A 24,289-nucleotide genomic window follows, 5' to 3' on the forward strand; every position below is an offset into this window, starting at 1 on the left:
TAGTCTCATCAGTGGGGGCAGGTGTCAGTCTTGGAGGGTAAAACATAAAATGAGGAACAGCAACATCTAACATCTGTTAGTTTCAGTTTTCAATGCATGATTACAGGCGTTTTCTCATCTGACCTTTACAACAGAGGGTGCCAGCCTTCTTTGCCTACAGACAGAGAAACAGTCTCAGAAGGCTTGAGCAACTTACCCAAGGTCAGAAAAACAGTGAAGAACCAGGGACTAGAACCCACGCTCTAAGCCAATGCACTCTGCCTCCAAAATTTAAAATTGTCATTAACATACACCCAAAAGATGTGTCCAATTTCTGATGAGTTTTTAAGCGGCTGTAGTTCTTAGTTTCTATGGGGATGATTTTCAGAAAACAGAGACATAATATGGTATTATTTTCTTACCTTTCATTAGTTTTTCTGTAATCTTTTTCTAGGAGCAGGAACGTTTGATATATAAAAGGGTTGCAATGCCGTTTGAAACTTTTACACACCTCCAAATAATGTTGTGGAAGGGAGATGAATGTTGCTGAAACTATAAAGAAACAAACCCAATGATACCTCCTTATTCAGAAGTATGGTGAACAACTGTGGCACTTCAAGGGGATGGCTGGTCAATCAGATATCTCTAAATATGACAACTACACATCAATACTAATTTAGGGAACTGGGAATCAAGTACAGACACAATTTCACTAATTTGGAAGCTAAAAGAATGAAAATGTGCTGTGAAATTAGGCCAGGGGTTTTTAACCTAGGGTCCATTAACTGATAGATTTCAGGGGTTACTTACACTTGGGTGAGAAAAAAAGTTACATGTTCACTTCGACAGAATTTTCCTTTATAATTTCACATACTTTTATTCTGAGCAAGGGTCTGTGGGCTTCACTAGACTGCCAGAGGGGTCCAGGACCCTAAAAGTAACTGTTTAAAATGAGAGTGCTGACATTTGAATTAAGTGAAGTTTGGCAGGGATAGTGTAAGGGGGTCCAGGGCTGCCAATCTTCCATAATTTTAAAATAAGAAGATAATTTTAAGGAGTACATCAAAATATAAACTAGAGTTTACCTCTGTATGACTGATGGACAAGAGCCTGTTAGCACATTAATAGTAACATGACTTAAGATGGAGAATGAGGGCAAACCATTTTCACGCCATTCTCTTAAAGAGTTGGTTGTGTCCTGTGACTAACAACTCCTCCAAGAGCTGCTACTGAACAGTCTGGATGCTGTCACAGCTTCTCCAAGTCCCTTCTGCCCTCACTACCCAGAGACGGTGTGTGTTTATGGGCAACATCTCCTAAGCCAGCTCCAATGTCCACCACTTCTGGATCCATGAGGTGGGCATGAGCACACATGTTATCTGACCTTTCAAAATATAAGATCCTGGAGGGCAGGAGTTTTGGGGCTTTTATTTTTTCAATCCCAGTGCCTGAGACATGTTGAGGGCCAACTCTAAGTTAGGCAGGTGGAAGCAGTTGCTCTCAGGCCAACAGGGTGTTGGCTCACCACTCTCTGTGACGTGCAAAGAACAGAGCACCCTGAATTCTTTTTTTTTTTTTTTGCCTTTTGGAAGGCAACTGGGGTTAAGTAACTTGCCCAAGGTTACATGGCTAGTGTTTTTGTGTGGGTGTTAAGTGTCTGAGGCCAGAACTGAACTCGGGTCCTCCTGACTCCACGCCGGCGTTTTACTCACTGAACCACCTAGCCACCCCCAGAATGCCCTGAATTCTTACTCATCCTGTATGGTAACGCTAGATAAAGAAAGGACATGATAGTCTTCAAGGTCTGCCTGATGTTATGGGAATATTATGACTGATAGTTACTTTCTTTGTCTCTTTGCTCTATAAAAATCTTATTGAGAGAATCAATAAACGGAGTTCTATCCTGAACTTCCCACCTGGCCGGGTTTCATCTCATACCTCCGCTCACACTTGATGCTGGCATCAGGTGGCCCCTGCCAGAGACATAGTTAATGCTACATAAACTTAGCTTCTTGACTTCTCACCACACCCCAAAGGTTCTTAGCCTTTGCATCATGGACCCCATGGGTGGTTAGTCTGGTGAAGCCCAAGCTTCTCAGAACAGTGCTGGGGAAGGAAGATGTGGGAGAAGTAGTTACAACCCAGACCTGGAGGGTAACAGCATAGGTCCACTTTCTCCCCATACACTTATGGCCTAAAAGACAGTCATGAATAGCAGGAAACATTTCTCAAAGCAAGTGATAAACATGAAAGGGGAAGTCACGAGAATACATCAGTATAAAGAAGACCCAGTTAGGGAGGGAGATGGAGTTAGGGAGGCTCCCCTCTTCCTAGTCTCTAGGGGTCCAGGGGTTAGGAATCAAGGTACATGGTGGGGTACTGTCTCTAAGGGCCCCCCATTGAACACTGGACGTTTTTACCTCCTCCTCCTGCCCCTCTCCTTCCACAGTCAGGAGTCCTGCCACCCTGGGTGGGCACAGTGTCCCTGCCATGCCCCTGGGGGGCATGGGGGGCCCTTTTAGATACATGTGTTTTTGCTGTAGTGAGTAAGATCCTAAACAGCTGGGGTTGTTTTAATTCTTTGCATTCTTTGTATTACCAGAGCCTGGCATGGCGATTGGCATGTGTAGTAGGTGCTTAATAAATGCTTGTCCTCTGATTGACTCCCTATCAACTTGGAGTTGAGTTTTCATCTTAGCTGTGTGTGCTAATTATACATGATTATCCACCAGATAGCTTTATTGAATGATCTTCATTATCACTCTCAAGTAGGCACAAAACAAAACCCCACGCTCCAGATGGACAAGGGAATCTCTCCCTGGGAGAACATTCTCCAGCAGTCCCTGATTGAGGATGCCACGGTGCTGGTTCCTCAAGCCTCGCCAAGGAGTCTGAAGCTGGATACACCAATGCCTTGGGCAGTGCTCTGTGCGGAGGTTATGCTGCATCTGGAAGCTGGAGCATTGCAATGACCCCCAGGGACTCCCTGGCACAAAACCTGTCTTTCATATTTTAAGAAAAATAATGTGTGGGCCAATGGCAGAGATGAGTTAGTAGGCTGGGGCTGGATCTGTGCTTTCACTGGAGTAAGAACTTCCAGCTAAGTGACTCCCTCTCCCAGTGCAGGCTGGGACTTTCTCTGTAGCCCCACTAGACCCTCAGGAGTCTCAGAGTGCTGCCTAGAGCCGTGACAGTGGCATCAAATAGCCTACTGACTTAGAAAACCACACATTAACATTATCTGTGTTTTACTGCATTTTAATTCATTTTGTTAACTATTTCTCACCTGCGTTTTAATCTGGTTCCATATTAATGTTGCTATGGGGGCAGGGGAGGTTAACAGAAAAGCCCAGGGTCACAGATCCGGGATGGGAAAGGCAGACCTTGAACCCAGGTCCTTTCGGGCCATGGTTTCTTTACCACCACATGCAGGCTTTCATCCCAGGAAGTCCTTAGCACAGCGCCTAGCACACAATAGGTGCTGCCTAATAATGAGCGCATTTTTCGGCCTTCACCCGCAGCCTAGGCGGCCGTCCCGAGTTCTCCCCCCATGTGGGATTTACACCTTCTTGTAAAGACTGACCGAGCCCTTCCTGCGCACAAGGCACCAAAACCGAAACCAGCCCCGGCAGATCAGGGAAGCGAGGGGGCTCACCCAGGACCAGACGCCCCCTCCCCGGGGCAGGGCGGGCGCCCTCGGGGCCCGGGCACCGGTAGGGGACCGCAGAGTCCCGGGAGAGCGGGGTGTGACGAGCTACCCCCACAACCTCACCATCTCGTTAGGGGCTCAGCTGAAGTCAAGGTCTCCTGCACCTACAACCCCGGCCTGGCTCCGCACTCTACGTACCCTCTACTGGAAGGGGGATGAAGGAGAAGGTCTGCATTGCGGCCCCAGGCCGCCAGGGGCCGAGGATACGGGTGGGCACCATGGCACCCGACGCTGTGACTCCGCCCCGCCCCCAGGGGAGGGCGAGCTCTCCACTATCCAATCGTATCCTCGGAGCTTGTGGAGGGGCGTGGCTACGCACGCTTCTAAGATGACGCGAGGAAAGCGGGCGGTTGTTATAGCAACCCAGCTGTTGCACACACACATTTACTCTTTCTTCTCTCTCCCCTCTCTCTCTTTCTTCCTTTCTTTCTTTCTTTCTCTCTTTCTTCTCCCCCCTTACAGAGGAGCGGAGCCACGTGCTTCTGTGAGCGTGGCCGGGGCGGAAGCGTAGGTTACCAAGATCCCACAGTTTCCTCCACCTTCCGCAAGCTCGTGGGAGTCTCACCAAGGCCTCTGGGAGTATCCTTGGCTCCCGCCCACCGCCTGCTACTGCGGCTGCTCCCACGAGACAAGCCTTCCTCCTGAGCACTGAGCCTGCGCACCAGCCGGTCACAGCTCGGTTAGAGCCCCGGGGTGGGCGAGCGAACCAGTGAGGAGCAGAGGAGAGGCGCGCGCCCCGCCCCCGCCTCATCCGGGTCTTTGGCTTGGAGGCCCTGGGGAAGGGAGCGCATCGTGCGCGGCATTTGGCCACCCCCTGCACCGTGGCACGGAGCACAGCGCTCCCTCCCGCCACTTGGAGGCCACGGGTTCGATTCTCCCCATGGTGACGGCAACTTGGCCGAGGCTTGGGGGCGATGGCTGTAGTCCGTGATTAAGTAATGGAGATACATGCATGCGGTGTGATAGCGTTGGATGGACTGCACTCTGCGGGGCACCTACTGTGTGCCAGGCACTGCCCCGCAAGGCTTTATCCCGCTTACTCCGCACTGCCCATTTAGCCCCATGTTACAGATGAGGAAGCAGAGGCAAGCACACCGCTAATAGTAACCATTTATAAAGCACCTGCTGTGTGCCGGACACTTTGCCCAACGGTTTATAATGACTGTCTCATTTAATTCCTCACCACAACATTGGGAGGGAGGCGCTATTATTATTCCCTTTTTACAGATGGGAGGCAAACTGCAGTTAAGTAACTTGCCTGGGGTCTCACAGAGCTGGTTAAGTGTCTGAGGTCAAATTCGAACTCAGGTCTCCCTGATTCCAGGCCCAGCGATTTAGGTACTGCACCCCCTAGCAGCCCCTTGAATGGGCCAGTAATCTTCCTGTGTTCTCCCAACTTCAAAATGGTTTTGTATTCATTTTGTATGTATTCTGTATCTGATCATCCCCCAGTGCTTAGCATAGTGCCTGGCACATAGTAGGTGCTTAATAAATGCTTGCTGACTGATTGGAGTTACAATTTGTAACATTTATATAGGCTTTAAGGTTTGAAACAGGTTAGATAAGGGAAGAACCACACAGATAACTAGATGAGGGAGGGATGGGTGGGTGGGTGGGTGGGTGGGTGGATGGATGGATGGGATGGATGGATGATATAGACAGATAATAGAAGATATAGGCAGATTATTGATAAATATGGATAGGTGATAGATAAGTAGATATGGATGGATAGATACAGATAATGGTAGGTAGATGATAGATGGATAAAAAAATAGAGATACATCATATATAAGACAGATACTCAGACAGATGGATAAGTGGATGGATAGACAGATATAGGTAGCTGGCTGTTCAGAAATAAACTAGCCAGATGAATACCTAGGTAGATAGCTATTCAGATAGGGGACAGGTGATAGAGATAGATAGTAGTTAGAGAGATGATAGATAGGCAGAAAGCTGGAGCAATTATTAAACACTATTTGCCAAGCACTATATTAAGCACTGGTGATACCAATAAAAGAAAATAAGACAGTTTCAAGGATTTTCCATTCTAATGAGGGAAGACCACACACAAAGGAGTTGTGGAAAGAGAGAGCAAGGGAGGATACCTGCTCAGGGACATAGGCCAAGAAATAGTGTGGAGGCAGACCCTTAGCTTTCGGTGGAAGGAGGGGCGTGGTGCTGATAGTTGCTTGGAGTGGAGCAAGTATCAGAAGGCTTGCAAAAAGTGAGGCTGCTTCTTGTATACATTGAGGGGAAGGCTTATTTTTCCATTTATGATAGAAAAGAACCAATCTTTGCCTTCCTCTGGTCCTGGTGAAACACCCAAATGTAGTCACTGTCTTCAAGTGTTTGAAGTGTTATCAAAGGGGAGAGAATTAAGCTGACCTCAGAATCTTCTGTAGCTCACTATTGTCCACAGCATAAATCACAACCCCTTCCCAGGCTTGGAAAGCTACCCACAGTCTGGCCCCAACTTGATGTTTCAAAGTGGTCTCATTTCATACCTCTAACCTTCCCATCCTCCTTTCCAGCCCGACTGACCTTCCAGACAGCTCTTCTCCCTCCTCAACACTCCCTCTCCCAGTTTCTGTGTGCACACAGATGAGCTCGTCCTAGAACGCCTTCTCTCCTCATCTCTACCTGTTGAAACCTTTAGGCAACTGGTGACCCAGCCCTGGAGTCAGGGAGTTCAGAGTTCAAATAGGGCCTGAGATGCTTGCTAGCTGTGTGACCCTGGGCAAGTCACTCTGTTTGCTTCTGTTTTCTCCCCTGTAGTATGGGGATAATAACAACACCTCCCTCCCAAGGTTGTTGTGAGGGTGAAATGAGATCATATTTGTAAAGTGCTTAGCACACACTAGGTGCTGTACAAATGTTTATTTCCTTCTCTTTAAGGCCCCACCAAAACTGTATTCTTGGATTTTCTCTCCTAAAATTCTCCTAGCTCATTTTGTCTGCATGTTTCCTTTGCCCTCTCTGGTCCTTTCCTTGTTTTATACACATTGATAGACATACCATCTCTCCTTACTTGTTTTTGTCTCTCCTTACCCCCCAGTAACTTGTTTTGGGGGATAGGGGTTGGATTATTGTTATTCCTGTATCCCCAACACCTCACCCAGTCCTTTGGGTATTGTTGTTGTTCAGCAATTTTTCAGTCTTGTCTGACTCTTCGTGACCCCACTTGGGTTTTGTTTGTTTTTGTTTTTGTTTTGGCAAAACCCTGGAGTGGTTTGCCATTTCCTTCTCCAGTTCATTTTGCAGATGAGGAAACTGAGGCAAGCAGGGTTAAGTGCCTTGCCAAGGGTCATATAGCTGGGGAGTGTATGAAGCCAGATTTGAACTCAGAAAGATGAGTCTTCTTGACTCCAGACCTGAGACTATCCACTGAGCCACACGGCTGCCCTGGTTCATAATCAGGCCTTAATAAACATTGGTTGAATCTGAATTTGTTGACCATCACCTTTCTGACAGTTAACCTCACAAAATCAAATTCTGCGACTGACTGATTTTAACAATCCAGCCAGTGGGCTGAATTTTAATTTTACTTTGTCTAACATTTAAGTCAATGCAATTCAAGGAACATTTGTTAAGCACCTACTGCTAGTTAGTGTGCTAAATTCTGGGAAAAGACAAAAAAGCCCCTAAGGAATTTACATTGGATTGGTTGGATATAACCTGTCCATGTGTCAGTAAATACAGAGTAAGCAAAAAATGAGTACAACAGAATTTTTTTTTTGGGGGGGGGGAAGGTGTTGAATTTTAATAACTATTAGGAAGCTATCTAGATGGAGGAGACACTAAGCAGAACCTTGAAGGGGTAGAAGGTCCCAAGACATGGAGATGAGACAGGAAGGCATTCCAAGTGTGTGTGGGGAGCAGCAACTGGCTGATCTGGTCGAAATCTGACATGACAAGTCCTCTCCCTATTGCTAAAGAACGCATGACAGGAAGTGCCAGGAAAGCTGTATTTTTATGTTTGGATAAGGAGAAAGATTCTTTCAGTGTGACTCCAGTGGTCAGGAGTGGGATGGATAAAAAGGATGCAGATTTTGGCCAAACAGAATGTGCAGAAAGGATAAATACAACAAGGGAAAAGCAAAAAAATGGGATGGGCTGCTTTCTGCAGTTCATAATGACATTGTTGTTACTTAACAATATTATTAATAATGTAATATGATAAATATTTATTATTAATAATATTTGGTGCTGTAAGGTAGGCGAAGCACTCTCTCTCCTTGTTATCTCACTTGGTCCCCAGAGAGTGAGGTACTATTATGATTTTACAGGTAAAGAAACTGAGGCTGACAGAGGAGTAACTGACATGCAGTCACACAACTCATAAATATCTGAGTCAGAATTCAAACTCAGGTCTTCTCGATTCCCCATCCAATGTTCTATTCCACACACAATGAATTCTCTGTCACTATTGGAGAATATCATAGAAGGGCTGTTTCCTAGAGTGGGGGTCTACTGAAAGCTAAATTCCATGTGTATTTGTTTCTTTTTCTTGTCTCACAATGCTTTAGATTTTGAATATTCGGGCTTCCTAATTCTGCTACCAAGATGTTTGCAGACCAAGTCTTCAAACTTTTGTCCCAGAAACAAAAATCTCCAGTAACAAAGACCGCAGAACCCCCACCAGAACGAGTAGGTGACAAAAAATATTTTATGGATGCCTCTAATAAAAATCTCACCTTTATCCCATCTTCCATCCTGGAACTTTGGGAACTGGAAGAAGTACACTTGGAAAATAACGAGCTTCAGGGAATTTCTAAAGACATCCGGAATCTCACCAACCTGCGGATTCTCTACCTGAACAACAACAACATCAAACTTCTTTGCAAAGACCTCGGGGAGCTGACTAATCTTCAAAGTCTGGACCTCAGCTCCAACCCCCTGGCTCCCAACACTTTGCCTGTCCTCTCTCAGCTGCGCGCCCTTCGACAGCTCCGGCTTTATAAAATCCAGATGGAGACTTTCCCCATCCAGATGTGTAAGTGCCTGCACCACCTGGAATTGCTGGGACTGTCTCACAACAGGCTGAAGTCTCTGCCCAAAGAGATCGTCAACCAGACCAAGCTGAGAGAGATCTACCTGAAGAACAACAACTTTGAAGACTTCCCCCTGGAGCTCTGCGTCCTCTACAACCTGGAGATCGTAGACCTGGAGCAGAACCAGATCGCCGTCATCCCCGACGAGATCAGCAAGCTCACCAGGCTGGAGAAATTCTTCATCGCGTCGAACTGTGTGTCCTACCTCCCCGACGCCCTGGGAAGCTGCAACAAGCTAACGGTCTTGGACGTCTCCTATAACTTCCTGCACAACCTCCCGTCCACGCTCAGAGAACTGACGGAAATCACCGAGCTGGGGCTTTCGGGGAACTGCCTGGAGAAGGTGCCCAGGCTGATCTGCAAGTGGACGCTGCTGCACCTCCTGTACATGAAGAACGCGTGTCTGAGGAGCCTGCGCCGCTCCTTCAAGCGGCTCCTCAACGTCACGCTCCTGGATCTCAGCCAGAACTACTTCGATTTCTTCCCTCTCGAGGTCTGCTCTTTGAAAAACCTGGAGATGCTGTCCCTGGATGACAACCACATTTGTCAGGTACACACTCGTCCCTCTCCTAGGACTCGGAGGGGCTGCGCTCGCAGGTCATGGCCAGATCTATGGGGCGGTCAGTCGAGGGCTTAAAGCCACCCCCAGGAGTCCTTTAGAGGTTCCCAAACTTCCCCGCCTTACCGCCCCCTTTAAAAAAATTACTCAGCGCCCCCCTGGAAGTCTTAACAACTAAGAAAGAAGCCTTAGATTAAGTGTACAACTGCACCCGAAGCTGCTCCCGCCCCCTGGAGCGTTCCAGCGGCAGTATTGCCCACTTTGGAAACCACTGAAAACACCCCCTCCCCATTTGGAGAGGAGGAAGCTGAGACCTGAGCCATGACAGAGTTCGGATTCAAGCCCGAGCCCTGGAATTTTCAGTGTCTTCCACTATACCTCATCTCCCTGTCCTTCCTCACCAGGCTGACTGTGGGCCATCAGTCTGGCCTTCCTTGATGAGACTGAGGATGAATAGATGAAAATTCACACATAGGAAGGAGGCAGAGGCAGGGGATTCTTGTCCCTACCAAGGCAGCACCATTCAGGCTGCCCTCCTCCCAAAGCTAAGGTGGCCCTAGCCAGCTAATCTCAAGAGACACCTGGCTGTGCTGGTCAGGAGGGATCATTCTTGTTGTAGCTATTTTTAAAGAATAAGTTAAATTCAATCAAGAGACATTTAGGCGCGTGCCTATTATATGCAGAGTGCTGCCCTTGCTGTTTGGGGGGCAGGGAGATTAAAGATGTCGCTGTCCTTACTGAACCCACTAACAATCTTCAGGCCCAGAGTTGGGGTCAGGGCTGCTGCCTGACATAGCAAGAGTATCATGTCCCATTCTGGGTGCCCCGTGGCAAGCCGAAGATCATCTGTAGGGAGTGATCTGAGATTGGACATTACTCCCTATGAGGATTAAGTGGCTAGGTGGTACACTGGACCTGAAGTCAGGAAGACCCGACTTCAGATATGATGTTAGGCACTGACTAGCTATGTGACCCTGGGTAAGTCACTTCTCTTGGTGCCCCAATCTTCTCATCTATGAAATGTGAGTAATAATAGCACCCACCTCACTAGTAGGGGAGAATAAAATTACAGCTGTCCTAAGGGAGACAGGCCACCACTGGGAGATAGAAGACATCCTTTGCCAGAGGCCTTTAAGGGAAGGCTGGGCAGCCACTTAAGAGGGGTGCATGAAAGGGATTCTCACTTTGGTCCAGGCCTTGGATGGGCCCTTCCACTTCTGAAATCCTGCTAAGCTAAGAATGGTCTCTTTTTTCGTGGTTGTAGTGTGGTGGGAATAGCAATGGGTATATCTTCTCTGTTTCCACTTGTGTGGGTATTGGGGTTGGAGGGAGATAAATGAGATGGTGCATAGGGGAAGCATCCAAAGATCGAACACTCTCAGGTTTGGACAAGGAAAAGAGGCGAGGTATATTTACTCAGATAGGGTTAAAGCAAGGAAAAGGCAATACCTCTAAGTTGTGCCCAGTACACAGCAGGTGCTTAATCCATGTTTATTGATGGTTGGGTTATGCTACCCCTCAAAATCTGTGATTCAATCTATAAATTAAATTAGGAAAATAAGGCTACATTCTGTAAAGTGGGTTGTTTTCTTTTTGCCTTAATTTCCTTATAAAAATCCCTTTTAAAAAAAATTCTAACCTTTCCTCAACTGAGAGAAGAATTTTCTCTGAGAGATTTTCTCTCTGAGAGAGAATTTTCTATGCTCTAGCCAGGATGGAGAACAAAAAAGAATACTAAATTTTGAATCTAGGGTTGAATCATAGCTCTACTGTTTGAAAACTGTGTGACAGTGGGGAAAGTCATTCTCTGGGCTTCAGTTACTTCCCTTGTAAGATGAAATGATTGGACCAAATGATCTTCAGAGTCTGGTAATTATAAATCTTATGAATTTCAGGGAACCTGGGATAATGGGGAAGGTGCTGTATGATTGTCCTTGAATAGTCAGGTAATGGGTTGGCAGCATCTACACAGTTCAGTATTCCTGGAGGGGGAGAAAGAAGGAAAAACAGGCCAAGGCTAATTAGCAGTCATAATGGCTTTTTTCCTGCTGTGTTTTTCCCTTGAAAGCACTATTTTCCAGACAATTTTTAGCATTCATTATAAAATTCTTTGCCTAAGACACTTGCCTTTTACAAGCTGTCTTGAAGTAGGTAGTTGGGCACATCTACAGGTTAGCTAAGTCTGGTGAGTTAGTTTGTTAGTTTCTCCCATGAAAATGGAGTTCATTATGTCGTAGGGTGGACTGCAGGAATAAAGGATGTTTATCTTGGAGGAGCAAGGGAGATATGGTAGCTATGTTCAAGTTTAAAGAACTCTGGGAAAAGGGGTCAGCTTTTTCTGCTTGGCCCCAAGAGGGCAGAATGAGAAGCTCTATGTGCCAGCTGTGAAGAGCCAAACTTAGACTTGAAGGAAGGAAAACATTCCCAATAATCAGAGTTGTCTCAAAGTTGATTTGGCTTCCTCTGGATGTTATCTGTTTGTTCTTGCTGTAGGTCTACATGGCAAAGGCTAGAATGTAGAGGGAGTTCTTTCTTAAGTATAGGTCAGCCTAGAGCAAGGCCACTGAGTTTCTTTCTGCCTCTGAAGTTCTGTGATCCTGTGAGATACAGGGATGGGTCAGACAAAGCTGAAACAGGGCAGGCAGCAGCCCTGACCCCAACTCTGGGCCTGAAGATTGTTAGTGGGTTCAGTAAGGACAGCAATGGGGTCATCTTTAATCTCCTTGCCCCCCAAACAGCAAGGGCAGCACTCTGCATATAATAGGCACGTGCCTAAATGTCTCTTGATTGAATTTAACTTATTCTTTAAAAATAGCTACAACACATTCTAGCTCAAGTTTAACAACTGCTGAGTTGGAAATCTTCTAGGTTAGAAATGATGATCTTATGCTTGCCAACACAATGTAGAGTGCAGCCTAGGAGTTAGGAGGCTTGAGTTCAAATACCCTCTTTGGCACTCACTGTGTGACCTTGGGCAAGTCACATAGTCTCTTAGAGCCCCAGTTAAAATGGTGGTAATAATATGACCACTCCACACATCACAGGATTCTTGTGAGAAAAGTCACAAACCTTAAAGTGTATGATTGTCCTTGAATAGTCAGGTAATGGGATGGCAGTGTCAACACAGTTCTCTCTTTCTCTGTATGTGTATGTATATATATGTTACCTATCTATCATCTATCAATCTTTCTATCTGGCCCTCCTTTCATTTATTTGTCTATCCATCCATCTATCCTACCTATCATCTACCTATCCATTCATTCATTCATCCATCCATCCATCCATCCATCCATCCATCCATCCATCCATCCATCATCTATTAACTTATTTTTTCATTGACCATTACTACTACTACTACTACTACTGCTATTGTACCACTACATCTTTTTTAAAAAAATTATCATGAAGGCCTTTTGTTTTTACAGCAGAGTCATATCCAGAGACACATGCCACTGCCAACAGATGAGCCCTCTCTTGGGACAATGAAAGACATTCAAGAAAAACCAGCTGACCCACAGTGGCCACATCTGACAGTCTATGCCCAACATTCCACATGCATAGTTCCCCAACTCACTACTGCATATGCTTTTTTTAAAAAGCATTTTTCATTTCATTATCTTCAAACACTTAATCATCTTAAGTTTCATATATTTGCATGGAGGTTAAGAATTTTTTTTGCTGTCTTTTTTTTTAAACAAAATTTTTACAGTGATTGACCTTTCTAAGTTACTCTCTGACACCACCATAAACTTTCAGGACTGCTGATATGCATTCCCAGCTCTGGTCACGTTCATCCCATGGAGTTTGCAAAATCGATTTACCCAGGAAGATGCTGAATTGTCTCTGAATTCTGTAAATTAATGATAGCTTGTTTCCAGAGGAAAGCCCTCTGGATTTTCTAATATGTTCAAACAATTTTGACAACTGCACTCTTTTTTTTAAATGCCTCTAGGTCCCTCCAGAGGTGTTCAACCTTGTCAAATTGAAGGCACTTGGTCTAACTGGAAATAATTTCACTATATTTCCAGAGGAAATCTTGCTAATTGAATCTTTAGAACAACTATATCTGGGACAGGACCAAGGAACCAAACTGACCTATCTCTCAGAAAACATCCTGAAGCTAACGGTATGAATGAAAACTTTATATAATAAAATATTCACCAAAAATACTCAGGTTTTGGGGCAGCTAGGTGGCACCATGGATAGAGCATTGACCCTGGAGTCAGGAGGACATAAGTTTAAATCCAGCCTCAAATACTTAACTAGCAGTGTGACCCTAAGTCACTTAACTCTGTTTGCCTCAATTTCCTTATCTGTAAAATGAGCTAGAGAAAGAAATGGCAAACCACTTCAGTATCTTTGCCCAAGAAAACCCCAAATGGGGTCATGAAGGTTAGACATGACTGAAAAATGAGTGAACACCACATTCACACCAACCATTATCCCCTACTCACTCCTTATGGCTGGCCCATCTTGTTTTCTCAATCATATATTTCCTCAATAATATGGCTACTTCCACTTCTTTAATCTGTGTATAGGTCAGTGGAAATAGTCTGCCCACCGTTCATCCCTCCATTGTCCCCTGGGCTACTCACAAGTTGAGTTCCTTGGGGATTGTGGTGTTCCAAAGTTCAAAACCACAGCACACTCTGAGAGAACATTTCTGCTGAAAAGGTGAATGTATTAACCTGAATGGATCAGCAAATCAGTGCTGCTTAGGTTTGAATGAAGTGCAGTAAATGACTACCCTAAGAACCTTGCAGTCACCTAGAGAATCAAGTGAATTAGAAAGAAACAGACAGTTACGGAGTGAATTAGAGAGACACACAGCGTGGGCATGGGATCCTGCATCCTGTTTCACTGAGAATGTAATCCCAGCAGGCCCTGAAGTGGCTGCCCAAACAGATCTGGCCTCCAAAGACATGAGTACTCCCGGATTCAAATATGCATGCTGTGCCTCCATGGTTCATGAGCCCCACCAGTATGCTTCCATTTAATGATTACCCAGCTGTCTCAACTAACTTTTAGCAGAGGCATTTACTCAAATGGCACAGCAAGAACAGTAGTTACAAAACATTTCTCCTATAAACCTGAAACCCACACTCCTACAAGAACATATTATGTGTGGGAGAAGAGTGATCACAAACTTCAAATACAGTGGGAGTGGGGCATATGTGTAGGGAGTGTATGGAGCACATGGACTCAGCTGGGGTCCTCGCTTGTTCTGCTGCTATGCTCTTCCAGAAAGAGCAGAGACCCTCAGGGCTGGCAGAAACCTCTCTAATCCTGTCCCCTTGGAAACTCAGACCTGAGGCTTGTCACCTCCAAGAGAAGAGGCAGGAAGTCAGAGGTTTGGGGCCTTTTCCTGTCTGGGGGATGATTCTTTTCCCATAAATGAGCCATTTCAAAAATGTGTGTCTTCACAAGGTGTAAAACTTGGAAGAGGATCGTGCTCTACAAGATAAGATGAGCAAAGATGACTTAGCTTTCCGTCTTCTTTTCTCTGTAAATTACCCCTTGTCCTGCAAATCTGCTGAAGTCTGAAATATTGGGGAGGGGAATGAACTCGACAGGCACTGTGCCAAGAGCTTCACAAATACGATCTCATTTGATCCTAACAACAACCCTGCTATGGGAGTGATGGTATCATCCCCATTTTACAGTTCAGGTAGCTAAGGCAAACAGAGGTTCCCCAGGGTCACACAGCTACTCAGTGTCTGAGAAAACATTTGAACTCATCTCTTTCTGGCTCCAGTCTCAAGGCTGTCTCCACAGCACTACCTAGCACCCTCTAATATAGAGTAATGACTAACATTTTTACAGGGAAATCTGGTTGTTGATTATGAGCAGTATTGACTCATAAAGCAGTGAGAAGCAGTAGAAGGCAGGGATTAATGAAAAAACAAGTATAAAGATAGGCTGGTAAAAGGTTCACCTTTGTAAAGTCAACACAAGGGCATCTAAAGAAAAAAATAGGACTAGAAAATGAAGACCTGCAAATATTTTTTATGATAAATTCTTCCCACCATCAAGGACCAGGGAGCCACCATCTGCAGTTATATTCCAGAATCACATTCTGAGATAAGCTTCTTGAGGAAGTGGAGATAGCACTGAAGAAAAGACAGAAAGAACAGGTAACTCCTAGACCAAAGTCCACTCTGAAGAAATCCCTGATAGAGAAGAATCAGTTTTGAGGGAATTTAGGGAAGATATGAAAGATATGGGAAAAAAATCTTAGACCTTATTGTTACCTTTTTTTGAGGATGAAATTTTTCCATTTGCATCAAACCCTGAAATAGCAGAGCATACTGAATGACATCTGTAATTACTTGAGAAATTTTGACCTAACCATCCATATAGGAAAAAACAAGTGGATGAAGAATGTCTATTGTACAAAAAAACCAAAACAAAACAAAGAATGTCTATTGTCCAGAAATTGTTGTATGCAGTTGGATGGACAATCGATATAATTCATCCATATTTGTGTATATACATATATGTAGTAATATATATGGATATTTATCTGTATTTATTTATATTTCCATCCTTTTATCCACCCATCCATCTACTTATCTATGACAGATACTACAAATGGAAAATGATCTGTACCCAGAATCAAGCCAGAAACAGAGAAGGGGCTGGAGAGTCTTTGAGAGATTACAGCATTTTTTAATGACCCTAAACTTCTCTCTAAAACAAAGGGCCAGCTTTTGGGGGGGGGGGCTTTTTGGAGGGCAATTGGGTTTAAGTGACTTGCCCAAGGTCACATGGCTAGTTTTTGTGTTAAGTGTCTGAGGCCGAATTTGAACTCAGGTCCTCCTGACTCTAGGGTTGGTGCTCTATTCAATGCGCCACCTAGCCGCTCCTGGGCCATCTTAACAGCAGTAATATTGTATGACTCTAAGTCTTGGAACCCCTATGTTCTCCAAGCATGTGACAAGTAGTTACACAGTAAAAACAGCATAAAATATGTCATCAAAGAAATGTATGACTGGAAAAAAAGATGGGTCAGGCATCGATGAAGACGTTAATTTCTTTCATACTAATCAGATGACAGATGTAATGTTTGTTTTTCCTTCATCAGAATATATAAGGGGGAAGGGACTTGTAGATGATTCTGGGGTGAATTCATCTATCAAGTTGAAAATTCTTAGACTCAAGTTTTATTGTATTTCAGAATCTGAAAGAGCTCTATTTTGAGAACAACAGCCTAGAGTATTTACCTGTGGGCATAGGTTCAATGACAACCTTACAACTATTGGATCTTCACAACAATCAGATTAGGGAGCTTCCAGACTCTATATGCCAATTAACAGGTAATAAATCTCCTTCCTCTTGCTGCCCCCCTCCCCCCTCCCTCCCCCTCACTTTGTTCTAAACCTGCGATCTCACTGGTCTAGGGGAATGAGGAAATGGCTTCTACAAAGGAGGGCCACGGCACTTTATATGCAAGAGAGAGCCCTGAGAGATCAGATCACTTATCTAGGGTCGAATAGCCACTGTGTGGCAGAGCAGCATTTGCCTTAATCCCAGGCCAAGGTCAAACATTTCACTATGTCAGTGCCCAGTCCTTTCATTTCTGAAGGAAATTAGAGGTCACTGAGTCCAACCCCTTCACTTCACCTGTGAGGGAACTGAGTGAGACTCAGAGAGGTCAAATGGCTTGCTCAAGGTCACACAGTTTATGGGATTATGGAAGGATTTGAAACCAGATCTTTCTTTCTTCAAGTTGAGTGCCCTATCCACTTTCTATTACAAATTTCCTTCAAATTCATCTTTATAATCTTGTCTAATCCAGTCAGTAAACTTCTATCAGGCACCTACTGTGTTCCAGGCACTGTACAACATGCATAATCCCTCCCTTCAAGAGCTCCTAGCCTAATGAAATCATAGGAAAAGCTAGGCCTGGAGTTAGGAAGGCCTGAATTCAAATCCAGCCCCAGATACTTCCTAGCTGTGTGAGCCTGGGCAAGTCACTTTACCTCTGGTTGCTACCTTTGGTTTGTCAACTATGTGAAGAGGTTTAGATCTCAATGTTAACATCAATTGTGGTGGGTTTTCTACCCCAAATCTTACAAACTAGTCACAGGAAATGAAAGGAATTCATTCTTCAGGACATTCAAGTTCTGCTAAAGTAATTCTATTGATGGGTTTATTCTCAAAGTATTTTACTTGTCCTATTTTTGGAGATGGAGGGACCAGGACTTGATCTGAATATCTTTGCATATTCTATTTTCTTAATGACATGCCCTTCTTTTTCCTGACCTTCCTAGGATCCTTTCACTGAAATGAACAAAGAAGATAGGTTTGTGTCTCTCCCTTCAAAGCAAAGGGAAATAAAATTCTCTCTACCCCTATCTCCAAGCTCTGGGCCAGTATAGTAGAAAGTCTTTGGTTACTCTTAGTCTGGTAAACGCTATTACATTGAAAAGTAAACCCTTGGTTCCACTCCCCCACATCCTTGTCTCTTAAAGAAAGTAATCTTCCTGAGGGCAGGAGTTCTCTCCTTTTTGTCTTTTATCCCCAGCACCTGGCACAAGGTCTGGTACAGCTTCATGATGTGAAGTGAAGTGAACTGAACCCCTTAGGTGACTTTAGAGGAAGGTGATATGTATGTGGCTGGCTCTGGGCTACTAATAGTCATTTGGTTTCCAAAAGGTGAATCCTCTCTTGTATTCTAGGTTTGAAGACATTGATTCTTGAGAACAACCAGTTGTCTGTACTTCCGGAAAAAATGGACAGTCTGGAGAACCTCCAGGTTCTCAACCTAGAAGGAAATCCCATGGAAGACCCTTCTGAAGATGTGTGTCGAATGGGCATTCCAGCAATATGGCAGTACTTAAAGGAAAAAAGATACAGGAATATTATGGCCACTAAGGTAAAATCAGTGAGGTTCCCAATGGTAGGGGTGTGTGTGTGTGTGTGTGTGTGTGTGTGAGTGTGAGGTGAAGTACTAAGCACCTCAAAGACTCCTTTAGGGCAGGGATACTTCCCTTTTTTTGGTGTCCTGGACCCCTGTGGCGCTCTGGTGACCCCCTGAAAGTAACCTTTTTAAATACATGAAATATGTAGAATTACTAAGGAAATCAATGATATTAAAATACAGTCCTTAAGATATATTTTTTAAAGTTCATGGACCCCGATAAGTTGCATCTGGCCTAGGGATATCACAGTCTTATTTGTTAAGGAGGATCAGACATTGTGGGAGATGCTCATGGACATTCTACTTTGAAGGATGTGAGATGTCCACGAATATGTCCCAATATCTTTTTCAGCATTTTACTGGTTCCTTCTCTCCTCCCACTTCCCTTTACTTCTTTGTCTTGACCTGCTACACTCATGGAATTGGAAGCAAAAAACTGCAAAACAAAAAGAACCCATCTGTTCAGAATCCTATAAACTCCACAAGCACGAGCTTGGTGGCTAGTGTTCTGGGCTTGGTGTTACCAAAACCTGACCTCATACACAGAAGAGTCATGTAACTCTGGCAAGTCACTTACCCTCTAGGTGCTATAGACTACTCTTCAGAACAGGCATTCTTAAGCTAGAGTCTACAAACTTTTCTTTAAAATTGTGTTCCATGCAATGGGTTTTCTTTGTAATTCTATGAATTCTATTTTCTGCGATTGAAAACCATATTCTGAGAAGGGGTCTATAAGTTTCACTAGACTGCCAAAGGGGCCCACGACAAAAAAAGGGTGAAGAACCCTTCTGTTCTAGGACTTACCTTGAAATGACCCAAGCCATGCTAATTGTTCTGAGCATCATTTTATTGAGCTGGCCAGCGACAGTCTTTCAAGGAAACCTTGGGAGAGCTGCTCCAACCATAGGGAAAGGGGGAATATTTAAAGTAAAAAACCACCAAAAATAGGTGTGGGAAACAAAGTTAGTCTTGTGGAAAGTAAAGTTAGTCTGACAATGGTAGATAAGTCTGACAATGGTAGATAAGCACATCCATTGTAGCCAGGCCTTGGTCTGGACAGTTGTATACTCCTTGCCCTGATTTATTGTGAGACCCAATAGTCCAGGATCATTCTGACATCTTATCAGGAAGTATGGTCAGGTCTGTTTCTCACAAGAGAGGGGCTCCTGGCTAAGCACGTATGAGTTCAGGAAGAATTCAGTAATTTTCCAAACTTGTTACATACAGGGGCTTAGTATATGTGCATGGGCATTTCAACCTGCATTGTCATGGTTAGCTGTCTTGCTAGGTGGAGGGAGCTCTCACACTAGGGAGTTCTTCATGAAATCATAGACATGTTCAGATATAAAATTATAGGTGACTCACTCAAAGAGACTTACTTAATATAGGAACTATTTGGTTGGTTAGTCAACAATATTTATTTATTAAGTATTTACCATATGCCAAACTCTTTACTAAACACTGGATAAGCTTAATACTATTACATTATTTGGAAAAGATTCCATGGACTAGACATCTGAAGGCTAAGGTCCTGGACTTAGCTTTTCCCCTGACTCGGCACTGGTTTTGGACCATCCATTCAACTGTCTTGTTCTCAAATTTGTCTCCTACCCCGTGACATCTTCCCCACCTCAGGGGGGTGGAATATTGGGAGGAACTCTGAGATCACCAGAAGCAAGGCTCTAGGATAGACTACAAAGTATTCCCAAATAAGAAATCTAGACTAGAGCCTGCTTCTGGAGAGCGCAGGATTTTTCCTATTGACTGCCATTTTTCCTCAGCTGTTTTGATTTAAAGTTATGCTGAATTACGAAAAGCTTGGCCATTATCCACGGGTAAATATTTCCCTCTAGATTTCTCTTTCTTCTTCGTGCAAGACCACTTGAGCCCTGGAACTCCCATCTCATCAGTCCCCTCTGTCCTTGGGCTCTCTCTCTCTGTGTCTCTATCTCTGTCTCTGTGTGTCTTTCCCTGTCTCTGTCTCTGTGTCTCTGTCTCTTGCTTTCTGTCTCTCTCATTGGAGGATTGAGCACGCCTCACAGAATTTCCATTTAAGGAAGTTGCTCAGGTCTGCCCTCTCTTCATTTCCCATCTGGCCACATACCTCTGGATTTCTCCGTCAAATATGATGGAGAATGTCTCATCCCCTCCCAAGAACCTTCCCTGCTTCTCTGGTCTTCCCCCCTTAGATTGTAACATCTTAACATCTTGAGGGCAGGGATGATCTTCTGCTTTTGTGTTTCCAGCACTTTGCACACAGTAAGCTCTTGCTAAGTGTTCCTTAATGGACTGATTCCAGGTGGCAGACATCCCTAGCAGAGTAGTCCATGGAGAGGCATTGGGACAGGAGACAGAATGTCGTATCACAGGGTCCTATTGATGAGGGACGGAATCCCAATAGGTTCAGCAGGAATTCTGATCTTATCTAAGACCAGAAAACCTGCAATAGCGTCTGGAAAGAATTCAAGGTCTCAGGCTTAATTGGAGTGAGAGTTGTAGAAGCTTATTGTTATGCTTCTATAAGAAGCGGGCAAGAGTCCTTTAGGGGACCTGCAAGTGAGAGGGGTACAGGCTTTTACTTTTAAAGGGTAGGGCTGCCATTGTCAGGGCTGACCGGATGGAGGGAAGGGACCTCAGTGCATAGATAAAGGTTAGAGCTGACTGAGAGGAACTTGTGACTTTAGTGCATTGATAGTTTAGATGAGATTTGGGCCAGACCGAAGGAGACATGAAGAGATTAAGTAAGAACGAAGGAATCACAAGGTGTTGCCTAGGCCGAGTGGGGATAGGGGGAAGGGGCAGAGTTTGAGGCTGGGAAAGGGATTTTACAGATTACAATTTTACAATCCAAATTGCAGTTACAATTGTACAAACCGGTTTTACAAATTGGTTTAGACCCCAGGTACCTCATCACTATTTTCTTCCCTTTGTTTTGAAGACTGTGTATTAGAAGTAAGATTTGATTAGGCTTGGTCATCATGCTGAATCTCTGCTTGGTCATCATGCTGAATAATACAGCCCTGGATTTGCTTTTCAGATTCAGGCTTGGTACAGAGGAGTGAGGGTGAGGAAAGGCTTGGGGTCAAACGAAGAACTGTTAAAACTGCAAAAGAAAGGAAAGGGATCTCCCAAAGACAAGAAAGGAAAGAAAGGTGAAAAAGGAAAGCCAGCACCCAAGGGCAAAAAGAAATAACCCTTTTATCTTGATGGACTTTAAAAAAATGGATAATGGCCTGACCACAGTCAGCAGAAAGGAAGACGAGACTGCCATTCATGGGACTCTTGAACACTGTGGTAAGCATTAAAAGGCTTTCATACTGGCCCTATCTGTGGTTGTCTCCAAGATGTTTAATCAGTAAATGTCTCATATTAGAGGCTAAGCTATTGGAGGGTGGGAATGGTTTAATGTTCTTTGTAACTGTAGGGTCTAGCACAGGGGCTTGCACAGAGTAGGCATTTCCTAAATGCTTTTGAATGGAGGAGTACCATGGAGTAGTGGATGGCACATTAGACTTGGAGTCAGGAAGATCTAAATTCAAATCCAGCCTCAGTCACTTTTTAGCTGTGTCACCCTGGGCAAGTCACTTTACCTTTGTCTGCTCTGTTTCCCCATTTGTAAAACACTGATAACAATAGCACCTACCTCCCAGAGTTGTTGTGAGGATCAAATGAAATAACAGTTGTAAAGGGCCTGGCACTATATGAATATTAGATATTATTATAATCATTGTTATTATTGTAACATTTGCTTGGCCCTATAAAAATCTATGGGTCCCCGGGGATGTAATCTTTTTTTGTTGTTGTTGTTATATAGCATGATTTAAACTCCTGCTTTTTTGGATTTTTGCCTATTATCTCATTTTTTATTTTGGTATATCTTTGTTGTTTAAATGGGTTTCTTGTAAGCAACAGTTTGTAGGATTTTTCTTATCCAACCTGTCACTCTTTTTCACTTTATTGGATTATTTAATCCACTTAACTTTTTTTTTTTTTGCTTTTTGGAGGGCACTTGGGGTTAAGTGACTTGCCCAAAGTCACATGGCTAGTTTGTGTGTGTGTGTGTGTGTGTGTGTGTGTGTGTGTGTGTGTGATGTCTGAGGCTGGATTTGAACTCAGGTCCTCCTGACTCCAGGGCCAGTGCTCTATTCACTGGGCCACCTAGCCACCCCTCTTTTTTTTTTTAATTAAAAAAAGAGAAACTCAGTCTTTTGCTTTCGTTGCTGTATCTTGTTGGAGGGTTGGTTATTGAAAATATCCCTGTGCTTGTGGAGAAGCATGTGGTGGAGTAGAAAGAGTGTCAGACTTGGAGTTGGGAGTCTAGGTGCTTAACGGGCTGTGTGACCTTGGATGAGTCACTTCCTTCTCTGTAAAATAAGGGAGGCTGAACTAGGTGACTTTTTTTTTGTTGTTTTTTAAGCAATTGAGGTTAAGTAACTTGCTCAAGGTTACACGGCCAGGTGTTTCTGGGTGGGTGCTAAGTGTCTGAGCCCGGGATTCGATCTCCAGGTCGTTCTGACACTGGAGCCAGTGCTCTTACTTGCTGTGCTACCTGGCCACCCCTACTAGGTGACTTTTAAGGTTCCTTCTACAGTCTGTGGTCTCAAGGCCTGATGGCAAATCTTAGCTTTCCACTTATTAGCTGGGTGACTTGGATCAAGTTACTTCATCTGTCTGGGCTTCATTTTCCTCTTTTGTAAATTGAGAGGTGGTGGTCTAGTTGACTTCTAGATATCTGACTTTGCTTTATACTCATTGTATGACTTCTCTTTTCCGTGTCTGTAAAATGGGTACACTCACCTATGACTTCTCTGGTTTATGATGAGACTCCATTGATATAATAGGGGAAGTTTACATTTATATAGATGTCTTTGTTTGAGGTTTACAAAGTGTATTCAATGCATTATTTCCTCTGGGGTCAGTACTTGCCTGTTTTAGAGACAAGAAAACTGAGGTTTACAGAGGTTAATGAGCTTGCCACAACTAGGTAGTGGAGGAAGTGAGATCGTAAGGTGGGCCAGCCGTGGTCCTCACGCTCCAGAAAAGGCACCGGGGGTACTGTAAAGCAGTGATGTGTCCCTCACTTTTTTTTTTTTAACACCATACAAGTTTGTCTGGTCCCAGCAGGACTCTCGTTGTCCACTGACCGAGGACAGTGCTGACTGCCTCTGTGGGTGGGATGGGCTCCTCTACGTAGCTCCACAGACCCCTAGAGGGTCCCTCCAGGCCTTCATTCCTTGCATGACTTCCTCTGGGGGCCTGCATTGAGGGCTAGACGTCACTGACTCTATGGATCTTCCCCACCCTCTTTAAACCAGAGGGATAAGACCAGCCAGTCTTCACATAGCCCTTCAGGATGTACAGGGCTCTACCAATGACCCCGGATGAGGGAGGTGTTGCTATTATTCCCATTTTACAGATGAGGAAATGGAGGCAGACTGAGGTGCTGTGACTTGCCCAGGGTCATACAATTAGTGTCTGAAGCCAAACTTGAACTCAGGTCTTCCTGACTCCAGGTGCTGCATTCTATTCACTGAGTCACCAGCTGGCTGCAGAGCAGCCTAGAAGAGCAGAAAGAATTCTGGATATGGCGTCAGAAAGCCTGAGTTTGAATCCTGGTTCTGCCACTTACTACCTGGGTGACCTTGGGAAGTTTCTGGGCCTCTGCATCTATAAAATGCCAAGGGCGGACAAGATGACCTCCGAGGTCCCTTCCAGACAAGTCTGTGATTGTGTGACTCAGTGTGCCTTTCCGAGTAAGACCGGTGGAATTCCAGATTTCTGGGCAGAGTCTCCGGGACTACCTGGTGTGACTTGTACCATGAAAGGAATCCCCTTTCATCTTCCCTGAGTGGTTAGTCAATCCTCACTTGAAGGTATCCAGATATGGGGGAATCACTGCTTCCATGAGGTGGTCATTCTAGTTTGGAACAGTTCTGTTAGCAAGTTAGTTTTTAAATTTTCTTTTTCTTTTCATTACATTTTTTAAAAAAATCAATTTTATTTTCAGTTTTGATTTTTTTTCTCCTCCACTCGTGGAAAGCAAGAAAAACAAATCCATTACAGAT

At 44.4% G+C, this 24,289-nt stretch overlaps 2 protein-coding genes across 6 annotated transcripts in view; one reads left to right on the plus strand and one right to left on the minus strand.

Annotated features, from left to right (window-relative positions):
• The window catches only part of LRRC34 (leucine rich repeat containing 34), a 43,088-nt gene extending 38,772 nt beyond the window's left edge, over positions 1-4,316 (minus strand). For 2 of the 5 annotated variants that reach the window (XR_011167454.1, XM_069083558.1), the window contains exons 1-2: positions 3,827-4,314; positions 402-531 (exon numbers count right to left, since the gene is read on the minus strand). Coding sequence is in view for 3 of the 5 variants with exons in the window: in XM_069083558.1 (XP_068939659.1) it covers positions 402-531; positions 3,827-3,908 (212 nt within the window). In the remaining 2 variants the exon portion in view is untranslated. Of the gene's footprint in view, positions 1-401; positions 532-3,826 lie in introns of all 5 variants that reach the window. The other 3 variants (XM_069083556.1, XM_069083555.1, XR_011167453.1) reach the window with 2 other exon arrangements.
• Positions 4,317-7,567: 3,251 nt separating this feature from the next.
• Positions 7,568-21,512, plus strand: LRRIQ4 (leucine rich repeats and IQ motif containing 4). The gene is made up of 5 exons (XM_069083663.1): positions 7,568-9,292; positions 13,254-13,427; positions 16,479-16,617; positions 17,983-18,179; positions 21,262-21,512. Exons 1-5 carry the CDS (start codon positions 8,255-8,257, stop codon positions 21,415-21,417), a joined length of 1,704 nt encoding a protein of 567 aa, XP_068939764.1. The 5' UTR covers positions 7,568-8,254; the 3' UTR covers positions 21,418-21,512.
• Positions 21,513-24,289: the final 2,777 nt, after the last annotated feature.

Source organism: Petaurus breviceps, unplaced genomic scaffold (genome assembly GCF_028583685.1).
Source record: "Petaurus breviceps papuanus isolate PSGF00001 unplaced genomic scaffold, PetGlider_PUasm1.0 173, whole genome shotgun sequence".
In the NCBI taxonomy this organism is placed as follows: domain Eukaryota; kingdom Metazoa; phylum Chordata; class Mammalia; order Diprotodontia; family Petauridae; genus Petaurus; species Petaurus breviceps.

What these genes read in the sequence shown, in the direction of transcription:
- LRRIQ4 (XM_069083663.1), top strand. Translation starts at nt 8,255, where the DNA reads ATGTTTGCAGACCAAGTCTTCAAACTTTTGTCCCAGAAACAAAAATCT. An exon ending in AAAACATCCTGAAGCTAACG is followed by an intron (nt 13,428 to 16,478) that starts GTATGAATGAAA and finishes ATTGTATTTCAG; the next exon opens with AATCTGAAAGAGCTCTATTT. An exon ending in GGAATATTATGGCCACTAAG is followed by an intron (nt 18,180 to 21,261) that starts GTAAAATCAGTG and finishes TTTGCTTTTCAG; the next exon opens with ATTCAGGCTTGGTACAGAGG.